At 45.5% G+C, this 26,246-nt stretch overlaps 1 protein-coding gene across 4 annotated transcripts in view; it reads left to right on the forward strand.

Moving 5' to 3' along the window:
- Nucleotides 1-26,246, forward strand: part of LOC112991371 (collagen alpha-1(XXVII) chain) — a 187,934-nt gene that overhangs the window by 40,407 nt on the left and 121,281 nt on the right. For 3 of the 4 annotated variants that reach the window (XM_064523662.1, XM_064523660.1, XM_064523661.1), the window contains exons 5-8: nt 5,852-5,905; nt 14,350-14,403; nt 19,178-19,231; nt 21,268-21,321. In XM_064523662.1, the coding sequence (XP_064379732.1) occupies nt 5,852-5,905; nt 14,350-14,403; nt 19,178-19,231; nt 21,268-21,321 (216 nt within the window). The remainder of the gene's footprint in view (nt 1-5,851; nt 5,906-14,349; nt 14,404-19,177; nt 19,232-21,267; nt 21,322-26,246) is intronic. The other variant, XM_064523663.1, reaches the window with a different exon arrangement.

Raw genomic sequence — 26,246 nt, forward strand, 5'->3', positions numbered from 1 at the left:
TTGCCCGAGCTAAGAGGCGGTGGATCCCTGAGCAAGGCCAGCGGTGCAGGGAGGGAGGCAGCGGGGCCCGGACGCCTCCCGAGCATCCGAGTCGGAGGAGTCCCCGGGCGAGAGCGCAGCCGGCCGCACCAGCTTCCATCTGCGAAGCGCGTTGCGCAGCCGGGAGCCCCGGGTTCAAACCCCGGTGGCGGCGTCCCAGACAGAGGTGCGGCGTTCTCCTGGCAGGCAGCCTTGTTTTAAAGGCAGATGTGTTTTGGAGCGTGTTTGCAGTCTAGACTGCTCCAGCTGCCATCTTCTGAATGAGCAGTTTGTCTTGGAGCCCGGCTCCTTTTCCAAAGAAGCAAACCTTGCCAATGTAGTCAGTGGGTAGGGGAGAGAGAGGTGATTGGGAACACTGATAAAATACCAAGTGCCTGTTTCCAGTCCTCTTGTACCAGAAAAGGCTGCTCAGGCTGACAATGTATGATAAATTGAGGAACGCACAATGTGTTTGAATGTCTTTTAATGAATGAGTCATGTTTAAAAAAAGAAAGAAAGAAATTGCACACTTTGTATAATACATGGGAAAAGTTTTAGCTTCACTCACACAGTTGGATCATAAATTTTTGCTAATTTTATCAGCACTCTCCCCAAAGGGAAATTTTGTCGTAGGCAAACGATGAAGCATCACAGAGCTCTATTTGCATAAAACGAGGTTCATTTTGAGGAGCAGTGGTCGCAAGTGTCAGTGGGATAAAGGTGCTGGGAAGAACGTAGGGATGTAGTCATAAATACATATACTTAAATCTAAAAAAAATAGAAAAAGAGTGATGTAATATGGGGTCCCTTTATTTCTTCGCACTCCTTCAGACTTCCTTCCATGGTCTGAGCGTGTCTGAGAGTCTGAAGTGTCTCATGCAGAGACTGTTCCTGAAATGTCTCTGTAAAAAAGCTGCTTTCATCAAGCAGGAATACTAATTTTTTACCATTTGCTGTACTGTCACAGTGTTAGAAACCCAGCTGTGACAAGGACTTCACTGTGATAGGTGTTGTACAGAGCCAGAATAAAGATCTGTGTATTGCAGAGATTGCGTTATGAGTCTGGCTTTTCACCAACATCTTGGTTTGTATCAGAATTTTGAGGGCTTTTTCTTGTTAGCTGGCTTAAAACCATGGTGTGTCCAAATTTAAATCTGCCTTGAAGGAGAGAGTAACCCAAGTGCTGGATTTTTTTTTTTTTCCCCCAAACCTCCAGATTTGTTTTAGGCAGTGGTTCAAGCGAGGTTTTCATTCGGCTCCTCCCTGAGGAGTGCCTAGCAAGGACAGCCGTCCTTGGTGTTGCTGGTGTTGGAGGTAAGGAGGGGTTGGTGTGTCCTCTGCGGACGAGCCCTTTTCCTTCTCTTCCATTCTGCTGAGCAGGGAAATGTTAATTCTAGTTCTTTGCCTGGAGCCAGCCAGTCCCTCCATGCTGGTGCTTTTCAGAGTTACAAGGCTAAAGGGTGAATCTGCAACATTGGCAGTAGTCTTGCATTTGAAATATGCCTCTCCTCCCTGGAGGAGGACGACAAAACACAGGTTCTCTATTTGCAGGTAACATCGCTGCTTAAAATTTGGTGCCAAAGCAGGGAGAAGCTTTTGATACGTTTTCTGAACTTGCTTTTAAGGTGGCTTTCGCCATATCTGTTAGCATCTGAGAAAGAGGAATGTTCCCTCTTACCTCTTCAGTCCTTTCAGTGTTTTGCAAACTGCAGCATGCCTGCCCCTGAAATGCAGCCCCTTCTGGGATAAAGGAGAACAAACAGTGCCACTAAACAGGGATACAGAAGAAGGAAGGGAGAGGTATGTTGGAGAGATCCTAAAATACAAATGTGGTAGTCTGTCAGTGGAGTTGCACTAGAACATGATGCTCTGGGTGATCATTAGCTTATTTACTACCAGGCTGACCGCTTGCCCTAAGGGAAACGATTACAGGACTGCTTAGCTCTCTGAGAAACTTGATTTACTAATGATTCAAAAGGAAGAGAGTCGTTCCCTGAATCACCAGCTCCAATTCCTGTGCCGATGATGTTTTCCTTGAAGTCTTCCCTGGACAGGCTCAGCCTTGCCCAGGATTTGAGATCTAAAGGCACCTTAGCTCCCAGTGGTATGGCTGCAGGCAGAGGAAGCAGTGTGAGGAGCGCAGTGATGTGGGAGAGGCATAAACTAGCTAATCTCGGCAGCAAGAGGAAACGGTGAGATTTCTCTTGTCCTCAGGGTCCAATGTATTTCCCTTTCAGAGAACCTAGTTTAATTCTTCTTTTGCAACTTAAAGCTCAAGAAGCTAGGAAAAAAAGTCCCCTTTGCGCCAGAAAGTTTCCCAGCAGCAGCTTAGAATAAATCCTATAATCATTTGGTGGGATCAGTCATCATTGCTAATGCTACCGTGGGAAACTGAGAAGGGTTAAACTTTCATGTGGCTGCCGTTAGTTGTTTCACAGAACCGTTCAGGCTGGTTAACAGTTTTGCTGTTTGGCCTGAGAAAAGAGAGTTGTTCTGCCACGTTTCTCCTTGATCTCTGATTTTGCTTCATGTGATAACAGGGTGCACATTCTCCTGCATCAGTTTGCAGAAAGGAGTAGGCAAGGAGCCAGCGACTCAAGAATCGAAATGCTGGGAATGGTGATTTGCTGCAGTTGACTGTCAGCTTTGCCGAGCTCTCCAGGCATCCATGCGGTGGGAGGGTAGGAGCAGAGCAGTGTTATCTGCCTCCAGCTGCCAGGAAGAGGAAACCCTCCTGTCTCTTGGAGCACTTCCCACTGCTCACAATAGACTTCCCTGGGGATGCTCTAAAGGTTATAATGGAAAAGTCCATGCAGGCTCTGATTAACTCTTCCCTGCATCCCTCTACGAGGGGTCTCTGAGCATAGGGACTGCCTGGGCATTACCTGCAGGTGGGCTCTGGAGGCTTGCTGTGTGGTGGCTCTGTTGAGAAGCATCTCTTCTCCATGTCCTGGAGCCTTACATTTTAAGTGGGACTGTATCCGTCATCCTGAAGTAGCTGGGCCCTGATCTAGCCTTTTTTTTCTCTGGCTGCCTCTGCAGTTGTGCTTTTCTCTTAGTGTGTATGTCAGTATTGCTTTCTCCAGTCAAGGCCGGTTGTCTGATGTGGGCCGCCTCTTTGAAAGCTTGATCTGGATGATATGTAGGCATACAGGCACGAGGAGAAGTGAGTCACTAGAATGGCACAATACACATCCAGTCAAAGCACGCGACCAAGTAACCACGAGGGAAACTAGACCATGGCCTTGCAGTGCATCGTGTTTCATGACGTTTGCCCATGTTCACCTGGTTATCACAGAATCACAAGAGTCATCTTCCATCTTGAATTCCCTCCTGCTTATCTGTGATCACGCTCTTGCCCTGTGCATGTCTCCATGGAGGAGCTGCTCATCCCACAGCTGGCTTGTTCCTGTTCCCCTTCAGGAGAGGAAGAAAAGATTGAAGGAAAGGTCACATCACAGATTAGACCAAAGCCCAGTGACAGGAATGCCTGAGTTCTGTACTGCTGTTTCTGTGCTATCCCGGCCAAGTGCCTTCCCCTAACTCCATATCCTCACTCCAGTGCAGGTATTAACTCTCTCCTTATTTTTATGTTAGCTTCAGTTTATTCTGAACAGCCCACATTTTTGGAGATCATTTGTACTCAAGTGGCCAAGTGCAATTGCAGCTGCTGTTAGCAGGAAGGTGGAAAAGGTCACCTCAAGTTTGGTACGCCAGGAACGCTGTTCTGAGGAGATGGTTGCATCTTCCCTTTTGCTGCTTCTTTTAGGGGTATGTAGGGATGGCTTTTAATGGAAAAGAGATTAAGGATTTGAATTCATCTTTGGTTAACTCCATTAACCACCACTGCATCAGTTATATTGGATTCATGTTTTGATAGCTATCTTCCCAAGTAAAAGAGCAAAGGGATTTTTTAAATAAAAACTTGGATTCTGGATCTACCTGGCTTAAAAAGTGCTACAATTATGTGTCTATTTGCACAGCTGCATAATTACATTATGTACAGGGGCCTGAGTTGGCACAAAGGCCAGTTAAAATGGTGTGTGTGTTGTTAAAAATGAAGGTCAGCTGTATAAACGAGGATTGTTCATACAAGGACCAGTAATACTGTGTTAGCCAGCAATAGACAACTTGCAAAAGGGTTGGATAGATGTGTCCCAGCGTATAGGGGACTATAGGGACTGGGCTAGAAATCTCCAGACCTGGGAGCAGGCAGTGCTGGGCAGTAGCAGTGAGTGATGCACTAGCAGTCTGGGTGCGCCAGTATGGGGAATGAGCTCTTACACTTTTAAAACAATCATTTTCTTGTCATCTTTCCTATAAATGGAAATAACTTTAGAAAGACATGTTTTGATCCATTTGATGTGCGGTCAAATTAGTAGCATAGAGAGGATGACCCTGGCATTGCCTACTTCTCCCCCTGACTCTTTCCTATTGTACTAAGGTTTGGCTGGATGTCTTTTAAAAGGTCCCTTTTATACCAATTAATTTGTTACTCATCTGCTGTATAGGAGGGCTGGTAAGTGCTTATTCACCAGAGCTATCTGTATGGTTCAGCCAGGTTTTCTTTGTTTGAAATCTTATCCTGGGGATGAGATTTAGGGTAGGGATCTCTAGGGTTTATTTTAGTTACTAAATCATGCACTTGGCAACTCCTGAAAACTGCATCAGGGATGATGAACTTTTAGCTCTTCCTCTGGGCCAGTAACACTCTGCAGCGTCTGAGCAGTTCTGCCGGGCAATGCTTCGGCCTCGCAGGGAGCTCACCCGCTCTGCGGGACCTGCCCGCCTTCCCCACGGAGCGCTGCTCCTGGGAAGAGCTCCCTGGACCGCTGCGTGGTCGGAGAGTTCGGGCTGCCTTCCAGATATCCTTCATCTGCTGCTCTGGATCTCTCTCTGCTTGCAAGAAATGAAAACCCATCTTTTGTAACAAGCTACTAGAATATAAATCCTCTGGGAGACAGTTTAATTAACAGTTATTCTTGTCAGACATGTTTGGCTTGAGGAAAAAAAGTTTTGAAGAGTTATTAGGAGCTGCAAGTGGTTCTCTGGAAATTTGAATTCTCCAGTCCATTGAAAAAATGGATAAATAAATGAATTAATTCAAAGGATTGTTCATTGGTTAAGTATTTTTCCCTAACCTGTTTCAGATCAGTGCACAGCTGGGCGCCTGATATCTCCACTTTGTTCTCACCCTCTTCCAAGAAGCCTTGATACTCTGACATGTCTGAGTTGACCTCCCCTGTATTATAGAGCCATACTTAAGAATTTCCAACATTGACACCAATTTTATTATGTTTTATAACATGCTGCTTTAAAATATGAAGTGCTGGGATGTGATTATGTTACAGCTCATATAGGGACCTACCCTACCAAGAGCTGTGCTTCCTCAGCTGGTATTTATTACAACACGCAATGTTCCTCCCTCGCCAAGGTGCTAACACATTACTTCTGTTGTGTGCTAGCACGTAGCAGGAAAATCCAAAGCTGAGACAGTTGTTACCCCTGTGTTACAGCACAGGTCCAGGAAGCTGGAAGTGTGAAGCCCAGCTGTGCTCACAGGAATGCAGTCCACAGCAAGATGATGTGAACGCTCTGTCTCTGGTCTATGGAAATAAATGGCGCTGCAAATGTTTCTGTGCGTGGCTTTTATCCCTTTAGGGCAATAGCATAAGCTGAAGGGAATTCTGGCCTTTGTGTTATAACTGACCCTTCTCCCTAGGTTGCCTTCAAGCAGTTGTATTATGGGTTTCTCTGAAACACTGTCAAGAACCCCATCCTGTTGTAGAACTGTGAATAATACTTTTTTTTTCCCCCCCTGCCCTGCCCCTAGGGTCCACCAGGTCTACCAGGCTTACCAGGACCACCTGGCAAGAGAGGATCCCGAGTAAGTGATTTAAAAATTTCTCTCCATCTCTACCTGCATCCACCTGTCCTGCTGCTGGTGTCTGGTCTTGGGGCCTTCACTGAGTAGTGCTTGCTTCAAGCCCACCTGTTGATGTTTGGCCTTGCTCCTTTCTCGCATTCCCTTTTGAAGGGTTTTAGGAGACCACACTTGGGTGATTTGCAGGCTCTGCAAGCTAAGGTTTGGCATCAGCAAAGGCTGGGGATGAATGTTTCAGAATGGCTGCCAGTAGGATGAGCCCTGTCTCTCTCATCATTTTTGTCTCTGGCATCCACTCCTTGCAAGCCTGCAGCTGATACTGGCTTTGGATGCTTTCCCCTCTCTATCTTTCAGCCTTCCCAGCTTCCCAAAATTGCTTCCTTTGAGGGTTTTCCACTGTCACTGTGCCTTCACTAGTGGGACCGAGGTCTGAGACCTTGGTCTGGGACCATAGGCTCATCACACAAAGATGAACTACTGTGTTTCCCAAACTGAGACCTGCTCTCTGACTCATTTTCAGGTTCTACAACAAAATGCCTGAACTGTTCCTCAATATCTGTTGCAAATTCCTGAATTTCTTCCTTCTGTACTAAATTCTGATACAGATTTTTGAGCATTGGGTGCAATGCTGAGAAAATAGCTGGTGTTGAGTGCTGCTGCTAGATGTGTTATATGAGAAGGGCTTTCTGCATTGGCTCAGCTGCAGAAGCAATCCTAAATCAGGGCTGCACCCTGTATCTGGATACATTTAAGTCTTGGCATCATTTTCATGGTAGCAAGGTGCTGTTGCCTATGGTATGGTCATGAAGCCCATCTCCTGTGCACTGAGCTGGTGTGGGTTGGGAAGCAAAGGATGCAGGTGTCTGAGGCTGGAAGAAATGAAAGCTTGGAACTGCGATCCAGGCAGCATCCTGGACTGGCAGCAGAGGGAGATTTGCTCACGCATACTTGGCAAAAACTCAGCCCATCTAATGTCTTTCTAAAGAAAAACCAAAAAGCTAAGATTTAGAAAGCTGGCTGTTCCCTAAGTATACTTGTTACAGCCCTGCGAGATCTTGCAGTAACTGGTAAATGCATCTTCTTTCTATACCAGTAAAACCCAAAAGGTCTGTAGGACCCCCTGCAGCATGGGTGTGGATATCCACAGACTCGAATGCTGCTTTGGGCCATCAGCATAAGGCGTTAGATAATATCTGGCTCAGGTGTGTTTTATGGATAGGATAATACATTCTACCTCTGGATATTTTCTTTAGTGAAACATCAGCAGCTCAGCACAACTGGTCATACAGACCTCGTGTCTTCTGTTGACAAATATCTGAACAGTGACCACATGAGCAAATTGACTGGAGCTTGCCACTCCTATAAAGTCCCCAATAAGGCTAGAAGTTTGCTCTTTATGCAGTTCATTTCATTCACAGCAGGTGTTTGGTGTTACCTTTTGCAGTCCTGTGGTATGCAATCTAGACTCCTTGGCTGGAGATCCCCGCTGCATCCCCTGCCTGCCATGTGAATGACCAAGTTTCAGCTCTACATCCAAATTCCACTATCTACCAAAACTTGTTTTGCTAGAAGGAGAAAAAAAAAAAAGCATTGTGGCAGCCGCATCATAACTCTTCCTGTGTTATTGCCTAGCTGTGGCATGCTCCATCTTATATTCAAGAAGATCTCTTGAAGGACAACAAGCAACAAGAGATTTCTGAGCTCACTCCCCACCAGAGGTGCTGAGAATCAGCCCATTAAAAAGTTCCAGTTAGGAAGTGCTCAGCACAGCTGAGCCTGGCTTGGCGCAGACCTCTGCAAAGAGGCTGTGCTAATTTTGGGAGGGGGCAAAAGGATTGCTCTGCAAATGTCTGGCCTGGAGCCCTAGGGACAAAACTGCTTGTGCATATGTTGTTTTGACTTTGCAACATGTTTCTAGTGTTTTTTCTTGTGGCTCTTTGGGGTTTAAGGATTTAACTGCAAGGAAGGAGAGCTGCCAGAAACTAAGACAGGCTTAGGGGAATTTTTTATCTTTTGCTTTTTTTGTGCGTGATCCATGTAAAGATAAGTGTGCGACATGGAGGGGGGGGTTGTTCTACCTCTGCTTAACCTGATCCTCAAACAAAGCAGCTGCACAGTCTTTGCACTAGCACCAGCCTGGACCTTCTGAGGGGAGGTGAACTTTGCATGCAGCTTGGCAATGCTGGGGGAAGGGAAGGGTTTCTCCTTGACACCAGTGCAGTTTATGGCCTAAAGCAGGAGACATAATTGTCCTTGTTCTAGCTTGCATAATTTCTACATTATTAATGCTTACATGCAATTACTTGGCTCACTTGAAAATCTAGCTATAGCATTTGACTCTTGACTTTCTGGAGCTGTGAAGACCATAAAGTGGCTGTCTTGTTGATGTAGTGCAGTATTTCCGCTCCTTGAATTCTGTGTTGCTGCTGCTGTTGCACTTCCCTTTCTCCCCCCATATTGGAAAGAGTAAAATGAAAGGTCAGATCAGCTTGTGCTTTGAGGGTGAGACAGTGGTCAGTGACAGTTTATAAGAGGAGCTGGCTAATCTCATGGTTCTGTCTCCTTGTTTCCAGCAGATAAACATCTCTAGACTTAGCTTGCCTGCACAGTCTGGATGTTGCTCTTCCACGTAAGCAAATGCCCCTGGTTCATAGTAGCAAATGCCAGTCTTTGTAATAGCATGAAAAGGGTTGGGTTCAGGACGCATCTCGGCATTAAAATGCAACGCAGCGTAGAGAAGCTGAGTGGATAGTGGCAGTGTGCTTGAAAATGACGTTTTCTTGATTTTTGAAGGCTGACCCTCCTTTTAGGCAAATGGAGTTAATTGCACGCTGTATCACTCAGCATCAGAGACCCACTGAGACAGATGAAGATGTGAAGGCAAAGGTGAAAGCGGGTGTTTCATGTTCCCTTTACTCCATAAGGGACTCCAAGGGAAAGCAGTGAAAGCGTTGCAACACTGATCACTGGAAATTATTGCTCATGACATTTTTTCAAATGCTCTGCAAGCCTGTATAGATACTACTGCATTGATTATGTGTTCTTTACAGGAAAGCTTTCTCTCTAGCTGTATCCAACTAGATTTTTTCAGCTTTTGTGTTTGTGTTAAAGAATCTGAGGAGTAAATAAGAAACCTCTCCACACTGCTTCTCCTCAAAAGAATGTGCTTAGTGCCCTGGCAAGTGTCTGTATAAGCTCTGAGATGCCTCTTGAAGGGAATGGCTGTTTTAGCAGCGTGAGGTTTACTCAAGCTTGTGTGATGAGAGCACTTTGCCAGGCAGCCCTGGGACGGCTCTTCCGCAGTCATCCGTGTGGCACTTGGGTGCAAGCCGAGCACAGCAGTTGTGGTTAGGTGACGTGTATTGCACTTCAGTGCAGAACGGTTTTCTGCTGATGACCTTTATGTTTCTTCAAACGTGAAGGTTTAGTGGGGTGGCGGTGGTAGAGGCTGGGTTTCACTAGCAGGGCTGTGCTAACAAGCTGGACAAGCAAGTGTCAACGAGGGGCTCCCAGCGCAGCAATACCTCCTGCACCGCGGCAGCTTTCTCCTGCCTCACCCAGGCCTCGGATAGCTTCGCTCACGTGGCCGTCTGCACGAGGGGCTCTGGCCAGCACGTCTGTGTCGGTCACAAACTGTGCTTCCCTGCAGTCCTCACTGATCTAGTGAGGCCAGCAGCGTACCCAGGATTTAATAAGGTTTGCAGAAAAGTACTGCGAGCTATGATGCTTGCATTTAAATGCCGCCTTTCACCCCAGTGCTATGTAAAACCTAGTCACCCGTCCGCTCGCATGAAGGAGGCAGCAAGCTGACACCTGAGGAAGCAGCAGGAGTCCGGCCGATGGCTTTACTTGCAGGGCAGTGAGAAACCTCCCAAGGCACTTCAGTAATTTAGAAAGCTGGGTCCCTCTGGAAGTCAGCCTCCCCCTCGGATATATTGGTGAGGAAACTGAGGTAGAAGAGGAATGTTTTACCCATGTTCACACTACAGACTGGAGGCAGAATTTGGGATAAGGCCACAAAGCCTGGCATGCTGCAGCTGCTCTTGTTTTAACCTCCCTTAAGCAGAGCAAAGTGGGAGAAATCCAAAGGGACAGGTAAAGAAAACACGTCTGCATGCACAGATGCTTTGGGATGCTCTTACCATCCTACTGTGAACCTCAGCAGCTTGAAAGCTTGCAGGCTCCCCATATGACGTGTCCTTGTTACATTTTGTCTGTGGTTGCAAAAAATCTCCCTTTCCCATCAAAATGCAAGGCTTCCCCCCTAAAACAAGCAAGAATTCAGTCGACTGTTCAGGTTCTCCGGTATCCTCGTTCCACTAGGAAGGTTTTCTAATTTCTGAGAAGAAATGTTTAAAGAAACAGTTTGTTTGGCTTCATTTCAAATATTTAGCTCATTTTTTAGCAAGCCAAAGGTCAGAGTGGGATCTGCAGGTCAGGAGCAGAAAAAGTTGCTTTACATAGTGAAACCCCAAGACTTAATGAGTTTTGAATGAGTGGTCATTCCTCTGACTGAAGCTTTCTAGCATTTAATGGGAGTTTGGAGGATTGTTGGGTTTTTTCCTTTTTCCTCCCCCTTGTGAGTGTTGGAGGGACGAGGGAGCCATGCACAGTTGCACTTTTGTTAATTTTTGCAGGCTGCGAACCAGTACAAATAAAAGCGCTTCTGTGAGCGGGGTCCCTTCTCCAGACACATCATGGAGATGAACTCGATGGCACAGTGTCATTCTCAAATAGATAGCATTCACGTGCAAGGCATTCCAGGGAGATTACAAACCCGTCACCTTTGGGGAACCCCCTCGTTTGGAGAACACATTTGGGGATTGTTCTCGGCGCGTGGTGTCCGTGCCGCTGAGCCTCGGGCCACTGCTGTCCCATGACAAAATTTTCCATGGAATTTCTGGTGCGAGGCTTGGAAGATTTCAGATGCGAGGAGGCTTGTTGCTAGACTGGATTGTTTCAGCAGTTATGAGGGAGCCAGAGTGAGTGGGTAAAAAGGCACGCTTGTGAATAGTAAATACGCGCTGTGGGATTTTTCGTTCAGTGGTCTCAGTGTTGCCCCATCCTGTGCGTAGAAAGAGAAGCAGAACTAATATTGATGTTGATAATAAGTGTGTTTAGGAGAATTCTGATTTCTAGAGGTGAATGGGAAATTGAATTAAATCCAGGAGAGTATGAGTAGAATATCGTGATTAACTGTAGAACCAACTGCGGAGCAATTAACTCTTGAATTCCTTCTTTGTGGAAAGATGACTAATGAGAGCACCGACTGGGGACCAGGTGATTTTGCTAGGTGCCGTAAGAGATGAGGACTGAACATTGGACTGGGTTTAGGAAAATGAGGGTGGGTAGCTTGGGGGCATGATGACGGCTGTTAGGGTATGCAGATTGGTGCAGGGATTAATTTGTAGGGCCTGCCCGTTCAGATTTTGTGTTGCCAGCAGCTCCTGAGGCGGATGCTGTCCTGTACCTTCTGTTACTCATCCGTCTAACTGTACCACACTGCATCTTCCTCCTCTGCCAGGAATGTGGGTGTAATCGTAGATTCAGGACTCACCATGTTGGAACATATCAAGATCAGGGTTTTTTTAACCATTTTTAGGACTACTGCCAGACTACGCCCTTTTTTCTCCACCGTGGAGAGCACAGTTTCAACTGCCGAGCACAATCCCTAGACTCGGTTCCAGCAGTTTCTCGTTTGCCGGGCTGGCCTCTCCACTGTCAATCAGCAGAATGTGGCTACTTCTTACCAGGATAAGACCACATTGGTCTTTGGGAACGGGATGGGTTTCTGATTATACACTACAAGTCGCATTGAATTCAGTGGTAAAGTCCCCATCTTGTATGTCAAGAGCCTGTGTTTTCCGTAATGGCATGTTTGTCACTGGATACTAGGACTCTTCTTTCTCTTTTCCTCTTTTCCATCCAGCTTTTGGTTAAGGCTTTTTATGACTGTGTTGCTGTGCTTTGGTTTAGCTTTGGAAAACTTTGCTGGAGGCACGATTAGTCTGTTACCCAGGAGTTCTCGATCAGCGGCCGAGCTTCCTACGTTTCAGGTTTCCTACTGGAAACTATCGTTGTCAGCTAGAAGTCGCACCAAACCATGCTGGTCCTTCTGGCCTGACACTGTTTTTAGCCTGCCCTAGACTATGGTGGAGCACAGATTTCAAATAACTGCACTGAGAAGGGCTTTGAGCCAAGCTGCTTGACTCCAAAGTTGAATAACAGCTGAACTCCCTCTCTAGCAGCAGTCTAGATTTATGAACCTTGTTCAGAGCTACCTGGATTATTGCTTATGGGTAAGGACTTTTTAGGAACTCGCCTTTTATAGAGGCATTACTGTTCTAATTTCTGTCACTTATATTAATCTTCCTCCATATTTAGGACCTGGAAGACTTGGGTTCAAGCCCTTTTGTTACCACAGACTTTTTACATTACCTTAGGCAGCACATTAAGTCTCTGTTTCAGTCTCCTACCTGATTAGATGAACAGATGATGCCATATTTTACTAGGAAGATGAATTTAAGACTACCAGGTGCCCAGTTACTCTGGTTACCACAGCTGTGTGGATTTTCAAATGGCAACTTGATACTCAACACCTTCATTTTAATTAAAGCTTTATCAGTTTCATTTGAAATTTGTAGACTACAAGAGAGTTTCAGGCTGAGAATTTGGAAGGAAATTAAAAATGGGACAGCAACAGTGTTTGGGGGCAGAACTGCCATTTGAAAAGTTCAGCCTCAACATTATAACTGAACAGCAGAGCAGCATAAGCTGTAAAAAAGTGTTGAGCACTTATCAGCTGTCTATACCGCAAGATGTACTAGAAAGCTAAATAAAAAACCCATTACTTCATATTGCAGTGTGTAAAAATAAAACTGAATAAACATTAGCACAGTGGTGTTCTTTCAAAAGAGACCAAGGGCACTGAACTTGGATGGCAGTTGCATGTTTAACTGCAGTGATCTTCCCTGGAAGTCAGACCCTGAAGATTTTGGCCCTGTATATGTTAAAGTGCTCATCGGAAATATTAGAGCTTTCTGAGAAACTGTCAGAGTGGCTTTTTATCCCCTAGCCTGTACTCCTTTTACCTAGAGGGTGAATTAGAGTGCTCCTGATGGTGGTATAAGTCTCTCACACGGTCTTGGCAGAACAGGAACCCTTGGAACTGAATCTTCAGGTTGTTTCATCTCCCAAGAACGTGTTCAAGAGGATTTAGAATTATTATTACTTCTGTGTAAAAGGTTAACAGATCTGTGCTGTATACAAACCCAGGATAAACTATTCTTAGCTGCTTGTTACAGATAGCTCCTTAAATAGTCTTCGGAAAATATGCAGAGTGACTTCAAAATGTGATTTAAAAGGAGATATTGCTGTACGTGATCTACGGTAGATAGTCTGAGAGTGCCATTGCCCGATGGGGCCTATACAAAAATACAGCTTTAAATGGACTTCTCTGCTCCCCTTGTTTTACTGTCTTGCTATCCATTTTCTTTCTAACCTCTTAAGACAAAAATTCATTTGCTTTGTAGAGGAAATGAGTTCATCTAAAGGCTAAATAAATAGCTGAACAACTAAAAATTTCCCTGTAGTAACTACTTCTGTTTTCTTAAATTTTGGCCAAGTAAATTGTTGACACCCCCACACTCTTCTGATCCCCTCGGTCTACCTTCATCTATGTCCTTTGGGATTCTTTGCAGAGTTTTAACTCCTCTGGCCCCAAAGTCATTTTTGACCCCAGTTGTGGAATACTTGGTGTAACTGAATTATCTTGTTGTCACTACATATCTTGTGGTGACACACACATGCCACCCTCTGTAAAGGTAGGTAGGAAGTGGTAGCAAAGTTTCATGCACTCCAGTGCCCTTGCTTTAAAAGCCATATTGGTTGCCAGCGTAAGAGCTCTGAAGAGTCATCCAAGGGAGGAAAGCAGATGGCGAGAGGCCCATAGGCTTGGGGCCTGGTGAGCTGCAGATCAAGGCCGTTGTCGCTTTACACCAACTGAGCCTGGCTTGGGCACGCACGTCTTGCACGCACTGGAGAAACCACTGTCACAGAGCGGGTTCAGGCAGCGGGATGACTACTCTAAAGGCTTTGCTTGAATTTTGCACTGCTAGGCAGGAGGAGGAGATGACTGCACTTGCAAGGAAGATGTTTCAAGCCCTCTTGCAAGCTGTTCACATCCTGTACCTAACAGGAGGCAACACACTGATGCAGGGAGCTTGCTTGCTTTCTAGGTACTAGTTAATCCCTGGTTCTGGCTCATTTAGAAGGCTGCCTAATGAGGGTCCAGTTAAAGTTGTATCCCTGCTGGAGGTGCGGAGTGCTAGCGTGGAGTTAGCTAGGTCTGGCCACATCACAACCTGAGGCTTTCTGCAGCTCCGCTGGTCGTGACTAACACAGATAACTACCGACTCCTTTTGACTCTGTTTGTTGTGTTTCTTTAGGGTCCTCCTGGTCCTCATGGAAACCCTGGCTCACCTGGACCCCCCGGCCTGAAAGTAAGTATTAATTGGCATGAGGAGTTTTTGTCGTCTTGTTTCAGAGGATGTCACACTGGGGGAAGCGCAGCTTGTTTCATCCTGCTCTGGAGAAATTGAAGAGTAGCTGAAACCATTTATCCCCTCCCCTGTGTTCGCACACAGACCCTCCAGCAGCACAGCAAAAGCCTTTTCCTGTGCTTGAGAGAGACCCTGCTGTGTATCTTGGTTCTTGGTTCTCCCTAATTTCAAAGGCTGCCTAATTAGGATCCTGCTTAAGCTACGCCTGTGCCAGGGAATAAATTGCTATGTTGAGACCAGGGCAGTGGAATCCTCCCATTCTAAAGTCTCACCAAGTCCTGATTTGCCTTTACTTTCTTATTCCTCTTCTCTGATTGTGCAGCCTGCTCAGATGGCTTTGCATCCATGCTGCAGCAGGCAGCAGTCTGGGGAGAGCTGCAGCTCCCCACTTCTTTCTGTCTTCCTCCTCCTGAAATACTATCTCTTCTTCCCTCTCCAGAGTTTCTGCATATCCTGAACTCCAAAAGTCTTTCCAAACTGATCCCACTCCTTCCTTGTAGATGTCTTCCCCTCTCTCTGCATACGATCTCATATGTACAGCTTTGTGTTAGCTAGAGACTGCAAAGCTCCGGGGAAATTGGTGTAGATTGTTGAGTGTTCATTTAATCACAAGTAGGTTTAAATATTGTAACGCTTATATGGGCCCAAAGAGTAATGGGGGGTGGTTGTGAAGGCAGTGCTTTATTGAGGTTTTCACTAATGACAGGAAAGCTGTAGGATATCTCAACCAAACACAGAGAAGGTGCAAGCAAGAATCCTTTCTTTTCATGATCTCATCAGTAGGCAGAAATGTTATGAACACTATTGATGCTCTGGGAAAAAGATCCTGGAAACTTGGCATGCTGCCTCTACGTGATTAAAAATTAGGCACTGGAGACGTGCTGGTGAACAGCAGCTGTTTTAAATTCTAAAGCATAGTTATATGGCCTGAAAAGTGAGGCTGTAAAAGTTCTACATCTTAGCGTTCTGCATTTATTCTCCATCAATGACTTCCAGATCACACTAGTTGAGTTTTACAAGTCAAATCAAACCCCTTTTATCTATCTTCCAGCCCTGCAAATTCAGCCTGGTCCAATCTGTAGACTCAAGCTATGTTTCTATGTTATGGGATTTTTTTTTTTTATCTTTAGCCCAATACCTTGTCAGAAACCATCCTTTTACTGTAAAGCTCTATTGACTTAGCCTTCTGGTAGAAATAAAAACTTCCCACAAGTGCTTTTTCTCCATCCTGCTGGGTGCTTTGTCTGGCAGCAGAAAGTTCTCAGTGGGCTGGGCGTAACTCCCACCTCCAGCAGGAAGGGTCTGCTATGCCATGGTAGCATGGTCTTTGTGTAAGAAGAACTGTATGTTAGATATCTCTTAAATTCCTCTGGTTTGCCCTTTTGGAAGGCATGTGCCAGATCCCAGAGCTTTGACTGCCATCCCTCTCTTCATTTCTCTGGTGTTATGCAAGTCCCAGAAGCTGGGTTTCACCAAAAATTCACCCTCCTACATTTTAAATGCCTCTGTCCACCAGGCTTGACAAGCATGTGCCTGCACCTGGGACCTGACATCTCCTTGGCATGCACAGCCATGGCTGGAGTTATGGACTTCTGAAAGCTCAATCCAGACGATCAGGCAAAGCAACCCCAACCAGAACTTCTCCTTTTGAGGGTCATTCAAGTGGCAATGGGCTGCTAGACTAGGCCTTCCCTAGATAGCTCTTAATACTGTGGAAAAAACAAGCAATCCGAGGAAGGAAACTGAACTTTCCCAGATAAATACAGCTTGGAAACAATGACTAACACCAAGTCATTGTCACTTAGGAACTAAACCAGAAGCACAGTTCTTATCAGCTGAATTAACAGAGCACTCATAAGATCAGGCAATCAACTGCGCGGTTGATTGCCCAATCTTACGAGTGCTCCATTAATTCAGTATACAAGAGATCCGATACTGCAGTGCAGCTGGCAGCAGTGTGCACGTTTGTGTTTGTTCACATCTCTTGTCCAGTTGTATCGCATTAGTTAGCACTAGTGTGTTGTTGTCAGACTGTCCCATTTCTGAATCTCTTCTGTGCAGAGAGTCCACCTTATTCTCATCACTGGAGCTGAGCACTTGCAAGTGTTTGGGCTTAGCCAGTCTTTTGCACAGAGTTGTGTATAGCTCTTGAGCCAAATTCCTGCTGATCTGTTTGGGCGCAGTTCCACTGACTTCAGTGGCGTTCCACCCACTCGCACCATCCGAGAATTTAGCCCATCGTGCTTTTCTCAGCAATTTATAATGTGCAACTGCTTAAAGGGGCCTGCTTGCCACTTTTTGCATTTTGTTTGCTGTCCTTGGCAGTTGCAAAATTACTATTGCATCTAGTTTGTGAAATTATGATTATATTAGACAAGCTCTTAGTCTGATGTAAACACACCTTGGAGTAGCAACCCTGCTAGCTGACTGACCTGTCAGCTGATGGAGGGGTAGGACGGACATTCTTGCTGATGACTAGGTGTAGCTCTGAGGATGCCCTGATAGTGTTTGGGACTAGGAGGAGAGTTAGCTGTCAGGCAGGGTGAGTTTTCCAAAGCTGTTACAAGAATTGAGTTTGCATTCTCTCATCTTGAGGCTTTTCGCCTCAGTCTTTAGTATGTTTTGCTTACATAGCTGCTCTGGATAAATCTCACTTATTATAGTGCTAGGGAGAGTTGACTTTTCCTTTGGGTGAGTGGTTTGGCTCCAAGAGCACTGATGTTTAAAACACTTAGCAGGATTGCAAAGCTGATGTGTTTAAATTGCGCATCTTTGGACTTCTTTCAGGTAGGGGAAAAAATGGAAGAAAACTGTTGCTTCCTTTACAAGAGGAAGCAATGTGGTTGGTTAGTTGGGGGGCAGGAAGTGAGGGACTTGTGGGCAAGGTGCTGAGGCTTAGCAATGTACAGGGCTTAGGGTAATTCTCATGTTGTGGTTGCTGCAAGGGAAGAGTTGGGCAGTTAACCTGCAATCTCAGCCCTCAGCATCCAGATGTCTTTTCTCTCTGGCCCTGATGCTGTATTGGTGATTAATCTTGGGGAAGTGTGATTCTGCTGTGGCTGAGGTCCCCACCGGTATCATGATTGCTACCGTGATGTGAGGCACGGTCTTTGCTAATGTGTTTTGGGACTTCCCAGTGAAAAATGTGAGACTTTTGTTCATTTACATAGCTCAATGTCATTGTGCTGTGCAGATGGCAAGATTTATGGAGGGTGGTGGGTGTCTACCTGCAGCAGTAAATTGATTTTGCAGTATAGAAATGAATACCCTGCAATCCTGAGACTGCTCTAATCTGTTCCAAGCAATCCGAGCACCCACAGACTGCTCTGAAGTGCAAAGAGTGGGAGAATTGCCCTGATAACAGCTGCATGCAAAGCAAGATTATCTGCATGACTTCATTTACTGTTTGGAAACCAGGCAGTCTTCATTCAGAGTTTGTACAGACACATCTGCCTTGAATCAGCAGTGCTCCCTACAGTCCATAGCCAAGTAGTCTCGCTCCCCGAACCTTGCAGCTTGTGGTGGATGGTGGAGAAGGGGAAGGGGAGATTTGCATTCGGTGCAAGGTGGGAAGTGCATGTCAAATGTAACTGTGCAGTTGCCGCAAGGCTGCAAGGAAAAGCTGCTCAGCTAGTTATAACTAGACCTTTGTGCTGCTAAGGAGAAACGCCAGTTAATGTATACTATTACTCCTTTGTTAGGGTCTCACCTTCCCTCCAAGCACTTCAAAGCACTTGACAACCATTAATTAACCCTCAGAACCATCCTGTGCTTGGGTGGTTAGTTTTGAATCCCAGGTTGCTGACCTGGCACACAGAGGTTGCGACTTGTTTATGATCCCGGGGGTGTTAAAAGGCCAGTGCCTAATGTTGGCATGTCTGTGCGCTAGCTATCCTAACCAGAAAAAATGTAATACAGACCTAAAGTTCTTTGTGTAAGCCTTATCTTTCCCTTGCCCAAAGAATCTGGCATGTTTCATCTCTCTTCTCCTTTTTCCTATTTCTATATCAAACCCCGTTTGGTGTGCACACCACCTTTTAAGATTTTAAACTGGGACGTCCAAAGGAATCTACTGGAATTAGGTGTTCAAATGCTGCTGAAATTCCAGCCTGTGTTTGTCGAAAGATCGCAGTCTGAAATTGTGATTTCTCTTGCCATAGTTGTTAACAGGGAAAATAAAGAATACAGCCACTTAAGATAAAGTGTGTCTCTTTCTTCTGCCAGCTTGAAAGCCTCACAATTGCTCTGGCTGTTGCTAGCATCTAATTAGTGTAGCTTTCTCTCTGGTTTCATTTGTTCCCCACAATTAAAGAAAGCAACAGCATCTAGCAAGTTGTTAAACAGGACGGTTTAGCCACAGCAATAGGCTTGGTAGTTATTTTTGTGATGGCAGTTTGTAGACAAGAAAGAAATCAGAGCTGTCTAGTCTAATAATTATCAAAAGTCACGGCATTGCCTTCTTCCAGATATCCTTTCTTTAGTCAATTCAATACTGTCAAATGTAATTTTAAAAACTTAATCAGCAGCAAATAGGCACTGAAACCAGCCCCAGCAAAACAGAGCCATGTCCAGGAACTTTAATACATTTGAGATATGGGGGCAAGACAGAGATGAAACAAAATGTTTTTCTAATTTGGGGGCTTGGCCGAAGCAAGACCACATCTGTGACTTGAGTCCTGGGATTATGCCATTAATATAAATTTTTCATTCCCAGGGTCAGAAGGGTGATCCTGGGCTGTCGCCTGGAAAAGCTCGCAACGGACCTAAGGTAAGAAGTTCTCACAGGCATCAGGAGCCCATTGTACTAAGCCCCGAGCACACACATGAAAGGAGTCCATGCTCCACCACAAGCATGACAGGTACTCATGTAGACATCAGGCTAAAAATAAAGACTTAGACACTGGACTCGGGACTAAAGAGAGTTAGCTAAGGTATTGACCACAGTGCACTGAAATGTCTGCTGCCACAGATTCTTTTCATCAAAGTGTTTATCCATCTTATGTGTGATCTGCAGTCCATGCTTAAGTCCTTGCTAACACAAGTATACAGCTACTTAAGGTAGGTATTTAAGCTAGCAGATACACATCTGTAGGAGATATAGTCGCACCCTGCCAGGTCTGGGGATGTGTGTGTAGAAAGAGGTAATCCCAGTCTAAGCAAAAAAACCTTGAAAGCAAAGGAAATGGTGTTCCCACTGAGGAGCTGGGATACAGTGATGTGCCTCACGTCGCGTACGCAGTCCTCAGCAGACTGCCGCTCTCATGGCAGCCTTGCCGTCTGGCTGGAGGAGGAAGGCTCCTCAGACCGTTGCACTGCAGACACATCAACCTCGTTGTGTGTTAACAAGAGACCTTTCCACCAAGGTCTACTCAAATCGACACAAACCACATACATTGGAAAGCGTGGCCTTGTTTTTAGATTTAGCAATTGTTAAAGATTAGAGTTCTCCTGCTAATTCTTTTCAATAAATTACAACCCACATTTTTTGCTGTTTCACAGCTGAATGATTTTTACTGAGGCAACAAGGCCTCACATAAACCTAGAAATGCATAGAAGAGCGATCAGAGCTTCACAACCTCTACCTCAATTAGTTATTTCAGTTGTGCCTGCACAAAACTTCATAACTCATGTCCAGGGCAAGAAGCCTGGTTCTCTTCCTTTCATCATGAGCCTTGCTATAAATGCATAACTAATAGAAAGCATCAGCCATGAAGAAACTAGTCCCTTAGTTTGAAACCAGATGCGTCAATGAAGTACAGCAAGGCACAAATGCCGGATGGATGATGACGCTAGAAAACATTGAGATGGCTAAGTTTGAAATGATACTTTTAACTTAACAGCACAAGATGCCGTTTGAAATTTCTGGTACTGCACTGGAATGGCATCACATGGAAACCATCCACTTGCACAATCTGGAACCATTTTCTTGCAGGCATGCTCAGTGTAAGAAAGGGAGAGATCCAGGTCACTTTTAGCTCAAGTTAACAAGGCTTTGTTCCTTTTAGCAGTAATAGAAACAAGGAGTTTCCAGCAGGAGTTTGGAGAGATGCCTAATTCTCAAACTAGTTACTCCGAATACATTTTCAGTAAGCAGGCGCAGCAGCTTGTGTTTAAAAACCCTAAGGGTTTTTTGATTCTGATCAGAGGAGGAGGTCAAAATTGATTTGTCCGAAAGAACTGGATGTTGGAGAGGTCTCACACCAAAGTGCTTCCCCATTCACCATATGATGATTTGGGTATGCCACTTGGAATGGGATGCGATCCCCTTCCAGAAGTACACTGAAAAATACCTCCCACAAGCAGCCTGCAAAGGTTCAGTCCATATACTGTGTAGGCAGGTTAAATAATTATATAGTCAGGGCCATCTGAGCTGGAGCTGTGGACTGAGCCAATGCAGTAGCAGAATGAGCACAATCACAGGATTTGGCAGGAGGTACCTGTTGTTCTTGTTGCATTTAAAAGCCAGGATTTTCCTGCCTTGGCCATTTAAATGCCCATCGAAAGGCAAATGAGGCATGTGACTGAATGAGATCATTGAAAAGAGGGCATTCATTCTGCTGACGAAAAGCTGGACTCCAGCAGCAGCTGCCATTAATTAACTGGGCTTATTATTTATATGAGCCAGTTAATAGAGATGATGTTTAAATCTATGCTTCTTTTCCAGTCAGTTATTGAAGAACTGTGATTAGAATCAGAAGTATCAGTAGTTGGGTACTAACATAGGCAAAAATAATTTGAATAACAGTATGCTAGGCGTAGAGATAATACTGCTGAAAATTAATATGACTTGCTTGCTTCCTGCAGGGAGATATAGGCTTACCTGGTTTGACTGGGTTCCCTGGACCACCTGGTCGAAAGGTAAGAACATGTCCTTTTCTACCAAATTAGGTTGGTTTCTCTTTTTTAAAATGTGCTCCTCTAACTCTTGCAGTTGCAAGAATTCTGAGTACTTCCTAAAAGATTTAATAAAGCCCTGATACCCAGCAAAGATATCTTATCCCTGTTCCAGAAGCTTGTAAACTGCAGCACAGGGCTGAAACAACATCCTTAAAGGCTGTACTAGCAAGACAATATAAGAACGTTGAATGAAATTCTGGATCCAGATTTCTGATCCTCCTTTCTCAAGTCCACATCCCCTTGTACTGCATCATCCCTTTGCACCCTGACATTGATTCTTCATCGGGAAGCTGAGTTTAGATCTGGTTCAGCTGATGTGGTAGGTGAATGGACCTACAGCCTGCATCAGCACTCAAAGGTTGGATTCAGGATGCATTTAGACACTCCAAGGAAAGCCCGACTCTCTCTCCTGATAAACACATTTCAGAGAAACTGTCTACATTCCTTTCCCCTTTTTTTGACTAGAGCCTGACAGTATCAATCAGGTTTTGCATTATTTTCTTCCATATTGCTATTTCAGCAACACTGATGTCACCAGAAACATACCTGTGCCTCAGAGAGGAGAAGTAGGGACAGAGCACAAGATGCATCACTGCCTTTGTGTTGCAGCTCTGTATGCGTGCGTGTGCGTACGCATGCATGCGCAAATGGAAGGATAATTAGGGGCAGAGCACAAGATCCATCGCTACCTTTGTGTTGCAGCAGTGTGTGTTGAATGGAAGTATGCACAGCAATATCTTAACTATCTGCAGCCTCAGCTCTTGTCCTCTGTATATCGAGGACACTTCCGCTGATCTTCCAGTTCCAGTCTGCGTTGGTAGCCTGGTTTGTTTTTTCTGGAAGCTGGACCTGTTGCATGCAGTTGGGAGCTGTTTGATGGTTGATGCGAAATGGGCTCAGTGGACGTTAATCCCCTACCCTGTGAGCAAATATTGACATGGCAAAGCTGAGCAGTTAAAATTGCCGCCTTGTTTTAATCACTTCATCAGTCAATGGGCCGTTGAAGATGTACTGTTCCTCAGGCCAATTGCCTGCGCACAGGCACCTACTCAGATATGGTTTATGGCTCTGGGGAGAGAAGGAAGCTGTGGGGGTTAAAAGAACCCCTCCTTCTCCATGATCGTGTGTTGTATGCTTTGTGTTGGAATCAAACTGCCGGGAGGAAGGGCTGTGTTCACTTTCTGTGCCCAAGGTTGGTCATGCTTGAGGTGCTGTGTGGAGCTAGGAGCAATACAGTGATGAGTTAACGGTCTTTTGCTGTCACAAACAAGTTGTAACAAGGATGGTCTAAAGAATATCATTTTCTTAGTGTAACAGCTTATAAAACAAAACCTTGCAGTTTTGATCAGCAAAATGCAATGTCAGGAGAGCAAGGCCTCATGCTGGAAAAAATAAAGAAGGAGTAGGAGATTGAACAAACATTGCTGAGTCCAGCACGTGGCCTTCACACCTGATCTTAGTTCCCCTAGGACAGGGCAAAGGCTTCTGTTTCTTCAAGTAATGAGCAAGTTGGATGCTGAATTTTTTCCTTTCTCCTTTGGTGTAACTTTAAAAAAAAAAAAAAAAAAAAAAAAAAAAACACCTCACAGTAGCACTAGCCTGGCAGTGTTTTGGTGCAGCCTGGCTTTTATTAATGTCCTGCATCAGAAAAAAAATTTACAGCTGTTGGAGAAATGTTTGGAAAAATCTTTTTTTATCTGGATTCCCTTCTGGCATCCTCCCGTTGCAAATATGCTGGTGTTTGGCTGATGATGGGCAGCAACCTCTTGGCTACAAGAGAACAGCAAAGCCTTGGAAATGGACGTAAGAACAAAATTTCCCACTCATTCCGTGGAGGAAGTGTGAAAAGAGCTCCACGGGCTTTTGTCAGAAAAGTCCATGTGGAAACTTTCAGATAGGCAGAAGTTTTCCTCAGGGAAAATGAAACACTTTTCCCCCTGAAGGAAGCAACTGGCTCAGCAGCATGAGCTGGAGCCATAACCAAGTGGCATACGGCTTTGGATAGTATGGTTCACAGCACGGTGTCCGCCTGTGTTATGAATGCCCAGACCTTTGCTCTTTTAAGTTTTTGGAGAGTCTGACCTCAGAGCACCCGTGAAGTCATTTTGTGTGTGCCCAACTATGGGTATATGCAACAGCTATTTAAGCGGTGGATAGTAGTGCCATGGAGGCCGAGTCCAAGAAAGATGTAATGCTCATCCACTCCACGTGGAGTAAATGTTGCTTTAGCTGAACAGCAGTCCTCAGGAATGGTGGCAGGACTTGGTTGTCTGCTCTGCCCTCCCCTTCTCGTGCCTAGGAGGTATCTGTGGGCTTCGGCTTTTGGCTGTGGGCTGCAGTCCGTAGCTGCGCTCCAGAGAGATCTCAGCAGTGCTGCGCTGTTGCTCCCAGTCTCACATGCTCCTGAGAGAATGGCTGTGGCAAAGTGCAAGACCAGAGAGGATGGCAGAAGTGAGAGTAAAAAGCTTGACTGAACCCACACAGGGCGTAAAGGCGGAGCTGGGAATAGGTCAGGGTTTCAGAACGCATCCTGCCACGCAAGAACACGCTCATTGGCTTCTTTGCTCTTTTCCTATCAAAGTACAGGATGGTCCTTTTTAGCTTGAATAGCGTGAATTATAAATATCATCACAGATGAGCAAATCCTTCACTGGAGTGCAATTTCCTTTCTAAATCACAGCCCTTTGTGTTGAACACCCTGTAATCATCAGGAAGTGTTTGGATAAAAGAGCAAATGCAGTTGTTTTCGTACCCTCTGCCCTGTCATTTTAGTGCTATTTGAAGAGGATTGCAGCAGGTAAACACTTTCACATTCCAGCCAACTTTATCATACACAAGCTTTTTTGTTTTCTTCTCACTATCATTAACCTGAGACAGACATAACTACAGGATAATTTGAAGAAACACACGTTCCAAGCTCCTCAGAGCTTGCTATAAATAGTGAGGAGGGTGTTTAATAGGATGCAAAAGTAGTAGAGCGTCTATGTATTTAGCTTAAGAGGTATTCTCTCACCATTATAGAGATAGCAAGGCAATGCTTGGTGCGGACATTAGCTCTGGCGTGTTTTTCAGGTCTCAAGGGGCTACAGTCTAGCCATCTGCTTTAGGTAGACAGCACAGGCTTGAAACTCCTGTCTCCTGGGACCCCGATCTGAGCAGAATGATTGAGAGCAGCCGAGCTAGGTACCTCTCTCACATCAGTGGAGGGAGCAGGACACCTCTGGGCATACGGCTGGGATACAGCTAGGTGCCCCAGCTGCCTGGGAACAGAGGCGGTTCCTGCTCCAGGCTGTGCCCCATGGGCTCCATGCTAAATTCCAGGTACGTCTGGATGCTTAAAGCTCAAGGCTGTTTCTGTTGGCACCTCTCCCCGGCAGGGGCAAGATGGTGGCCAGAACAGATGCTCTCTGTCTGCACAACGCCCTGCCAGTCTGAGCTCCAGGGACGGGTGATGCAGACGTTGGCCTTCCACACTCAGGAGGGTTTGCGTGTTTCCAGAGCACCTTCACCATCAGGCCAGGCACCCAGCCAGGGGGAGCATCCCCTCTGCTTTCTGCTGAAGTGGAGCCTCTGGTCAGGAGCCAGAGAGGGGATAAGCATGAGGGAAACTCAAGGGGAGGATTCCTGGGGGAGGGCAGGGAGTCCTGTCCTCTGGTCCTGCCCCAAGAACTGTAGATGTGCTTCCTATTTAGGAGCCACTAGAAGAAATGCAGCAACAGCATTAGGAGAAAAGACCTTTGAGGAGGTTCAAATAAGGGTCGGCTGGTAGCAAAATCATCTTTTGGGTTAGCCGCCACCTTCTTTGGGGAGTGCAGCTCTATCAGAAGACAGGGCTGTGATACATGAGCAAGCTTGAGCAGCAGAAATTGGGTGAAGAGGGAATCGATGTTTTTCCAGGCCAAAATGTCTGAAATAACGAGCAAGGAGGAATGCGAAGGGGAGCGGGTAGTAGCCAGGATGGCTGAGAGCACTGCGTACCTCCGCCAGCGAAGGCTTAGGCTGCAGGTCTAGAATAGCCCATGGGAAGAATAAAAAAGCAGTTAAGCAGAGGTGTGGACTTGGGAGCAGACACAGTACTGGGTTCATCTGGTGAGTGAAGTGAAAGGCCAGGTCCTTGGCTGGAGGAGAGTTTGGTTATAGCTTCCAGCGCAGGGGGATGCTCCCCAGTGTGTTTCCCTGACAGGCGGTATGTGTTGAGAGCCCCATGTTAAGACAGGGCAAGTAGTAGAGACTGAGTTACAATTAGCAATTGTAACCCATCCTGAAACCATTTTGTTATTTCTGTAGTATTTGTGCAAGGATTGTTGCTTGTTTATCCTTTCTCTCCATTTGTTTCAAGTTACATTTTTCTGCTCTTTCAATCTTGCTAATAGCCCAGCTAAACAGTCGTCTCTGTAACTGAATTTAATCTTCTAATCTGCTCTGACTCCGCTTGATGGAAACAAGTTTATTTTAAATAGCTGAAGCAATGTAATAAAGGGAGAGAGAAAAAAATTTGAAGTGCCTGCCACTCGCAGGCTTTACTCGGTGCTCAAAGAGAGCTCTAGGTAAATCCTGGAGAGAGTGTGCTCTCTTAAACTACGCACTGACCAGTCTGCAGTGGAACAGGCTAGTTTTGTCCTGTCCTGGGGTCTGCGTCTCAAAAAAGATACTGAAAAATTGAAGCAGGTTTACGAAAGACCTGCAAGAATGGTTTGAAGCCTGCAACGCTTGCCAGCTAGAGGGATTAAGAAACTCATTCTAATTAATTGAGCAGAGAGCGGGTTAAGAGACAGCTTGCTCCCCATTTTAGGTAGCTTTGTAATAAAGGACTCTGGATCTTGTCCTACCTTGTCATAATTAGATTAGAAAAACTGGAAGCTAGACAAATTCAAGCTAGAAACAAA

Source organism: Dromaius novaehollandiae, chromosome 20 (genome assembly GCF_036370855.1).
Source record: "Dromaius novaehollandiae isolate bDroNov1 chromosome 20, bDroNov1.hap1, whole genome shotgun sequence".
Taxonomy (NCBI): domain Eukaryota; kingdom Metazoa; phylum Chordata; class Aves; order Casuariiformes; family Dromaiidae; genus Dromaius; species Dromaius novaehollandiae.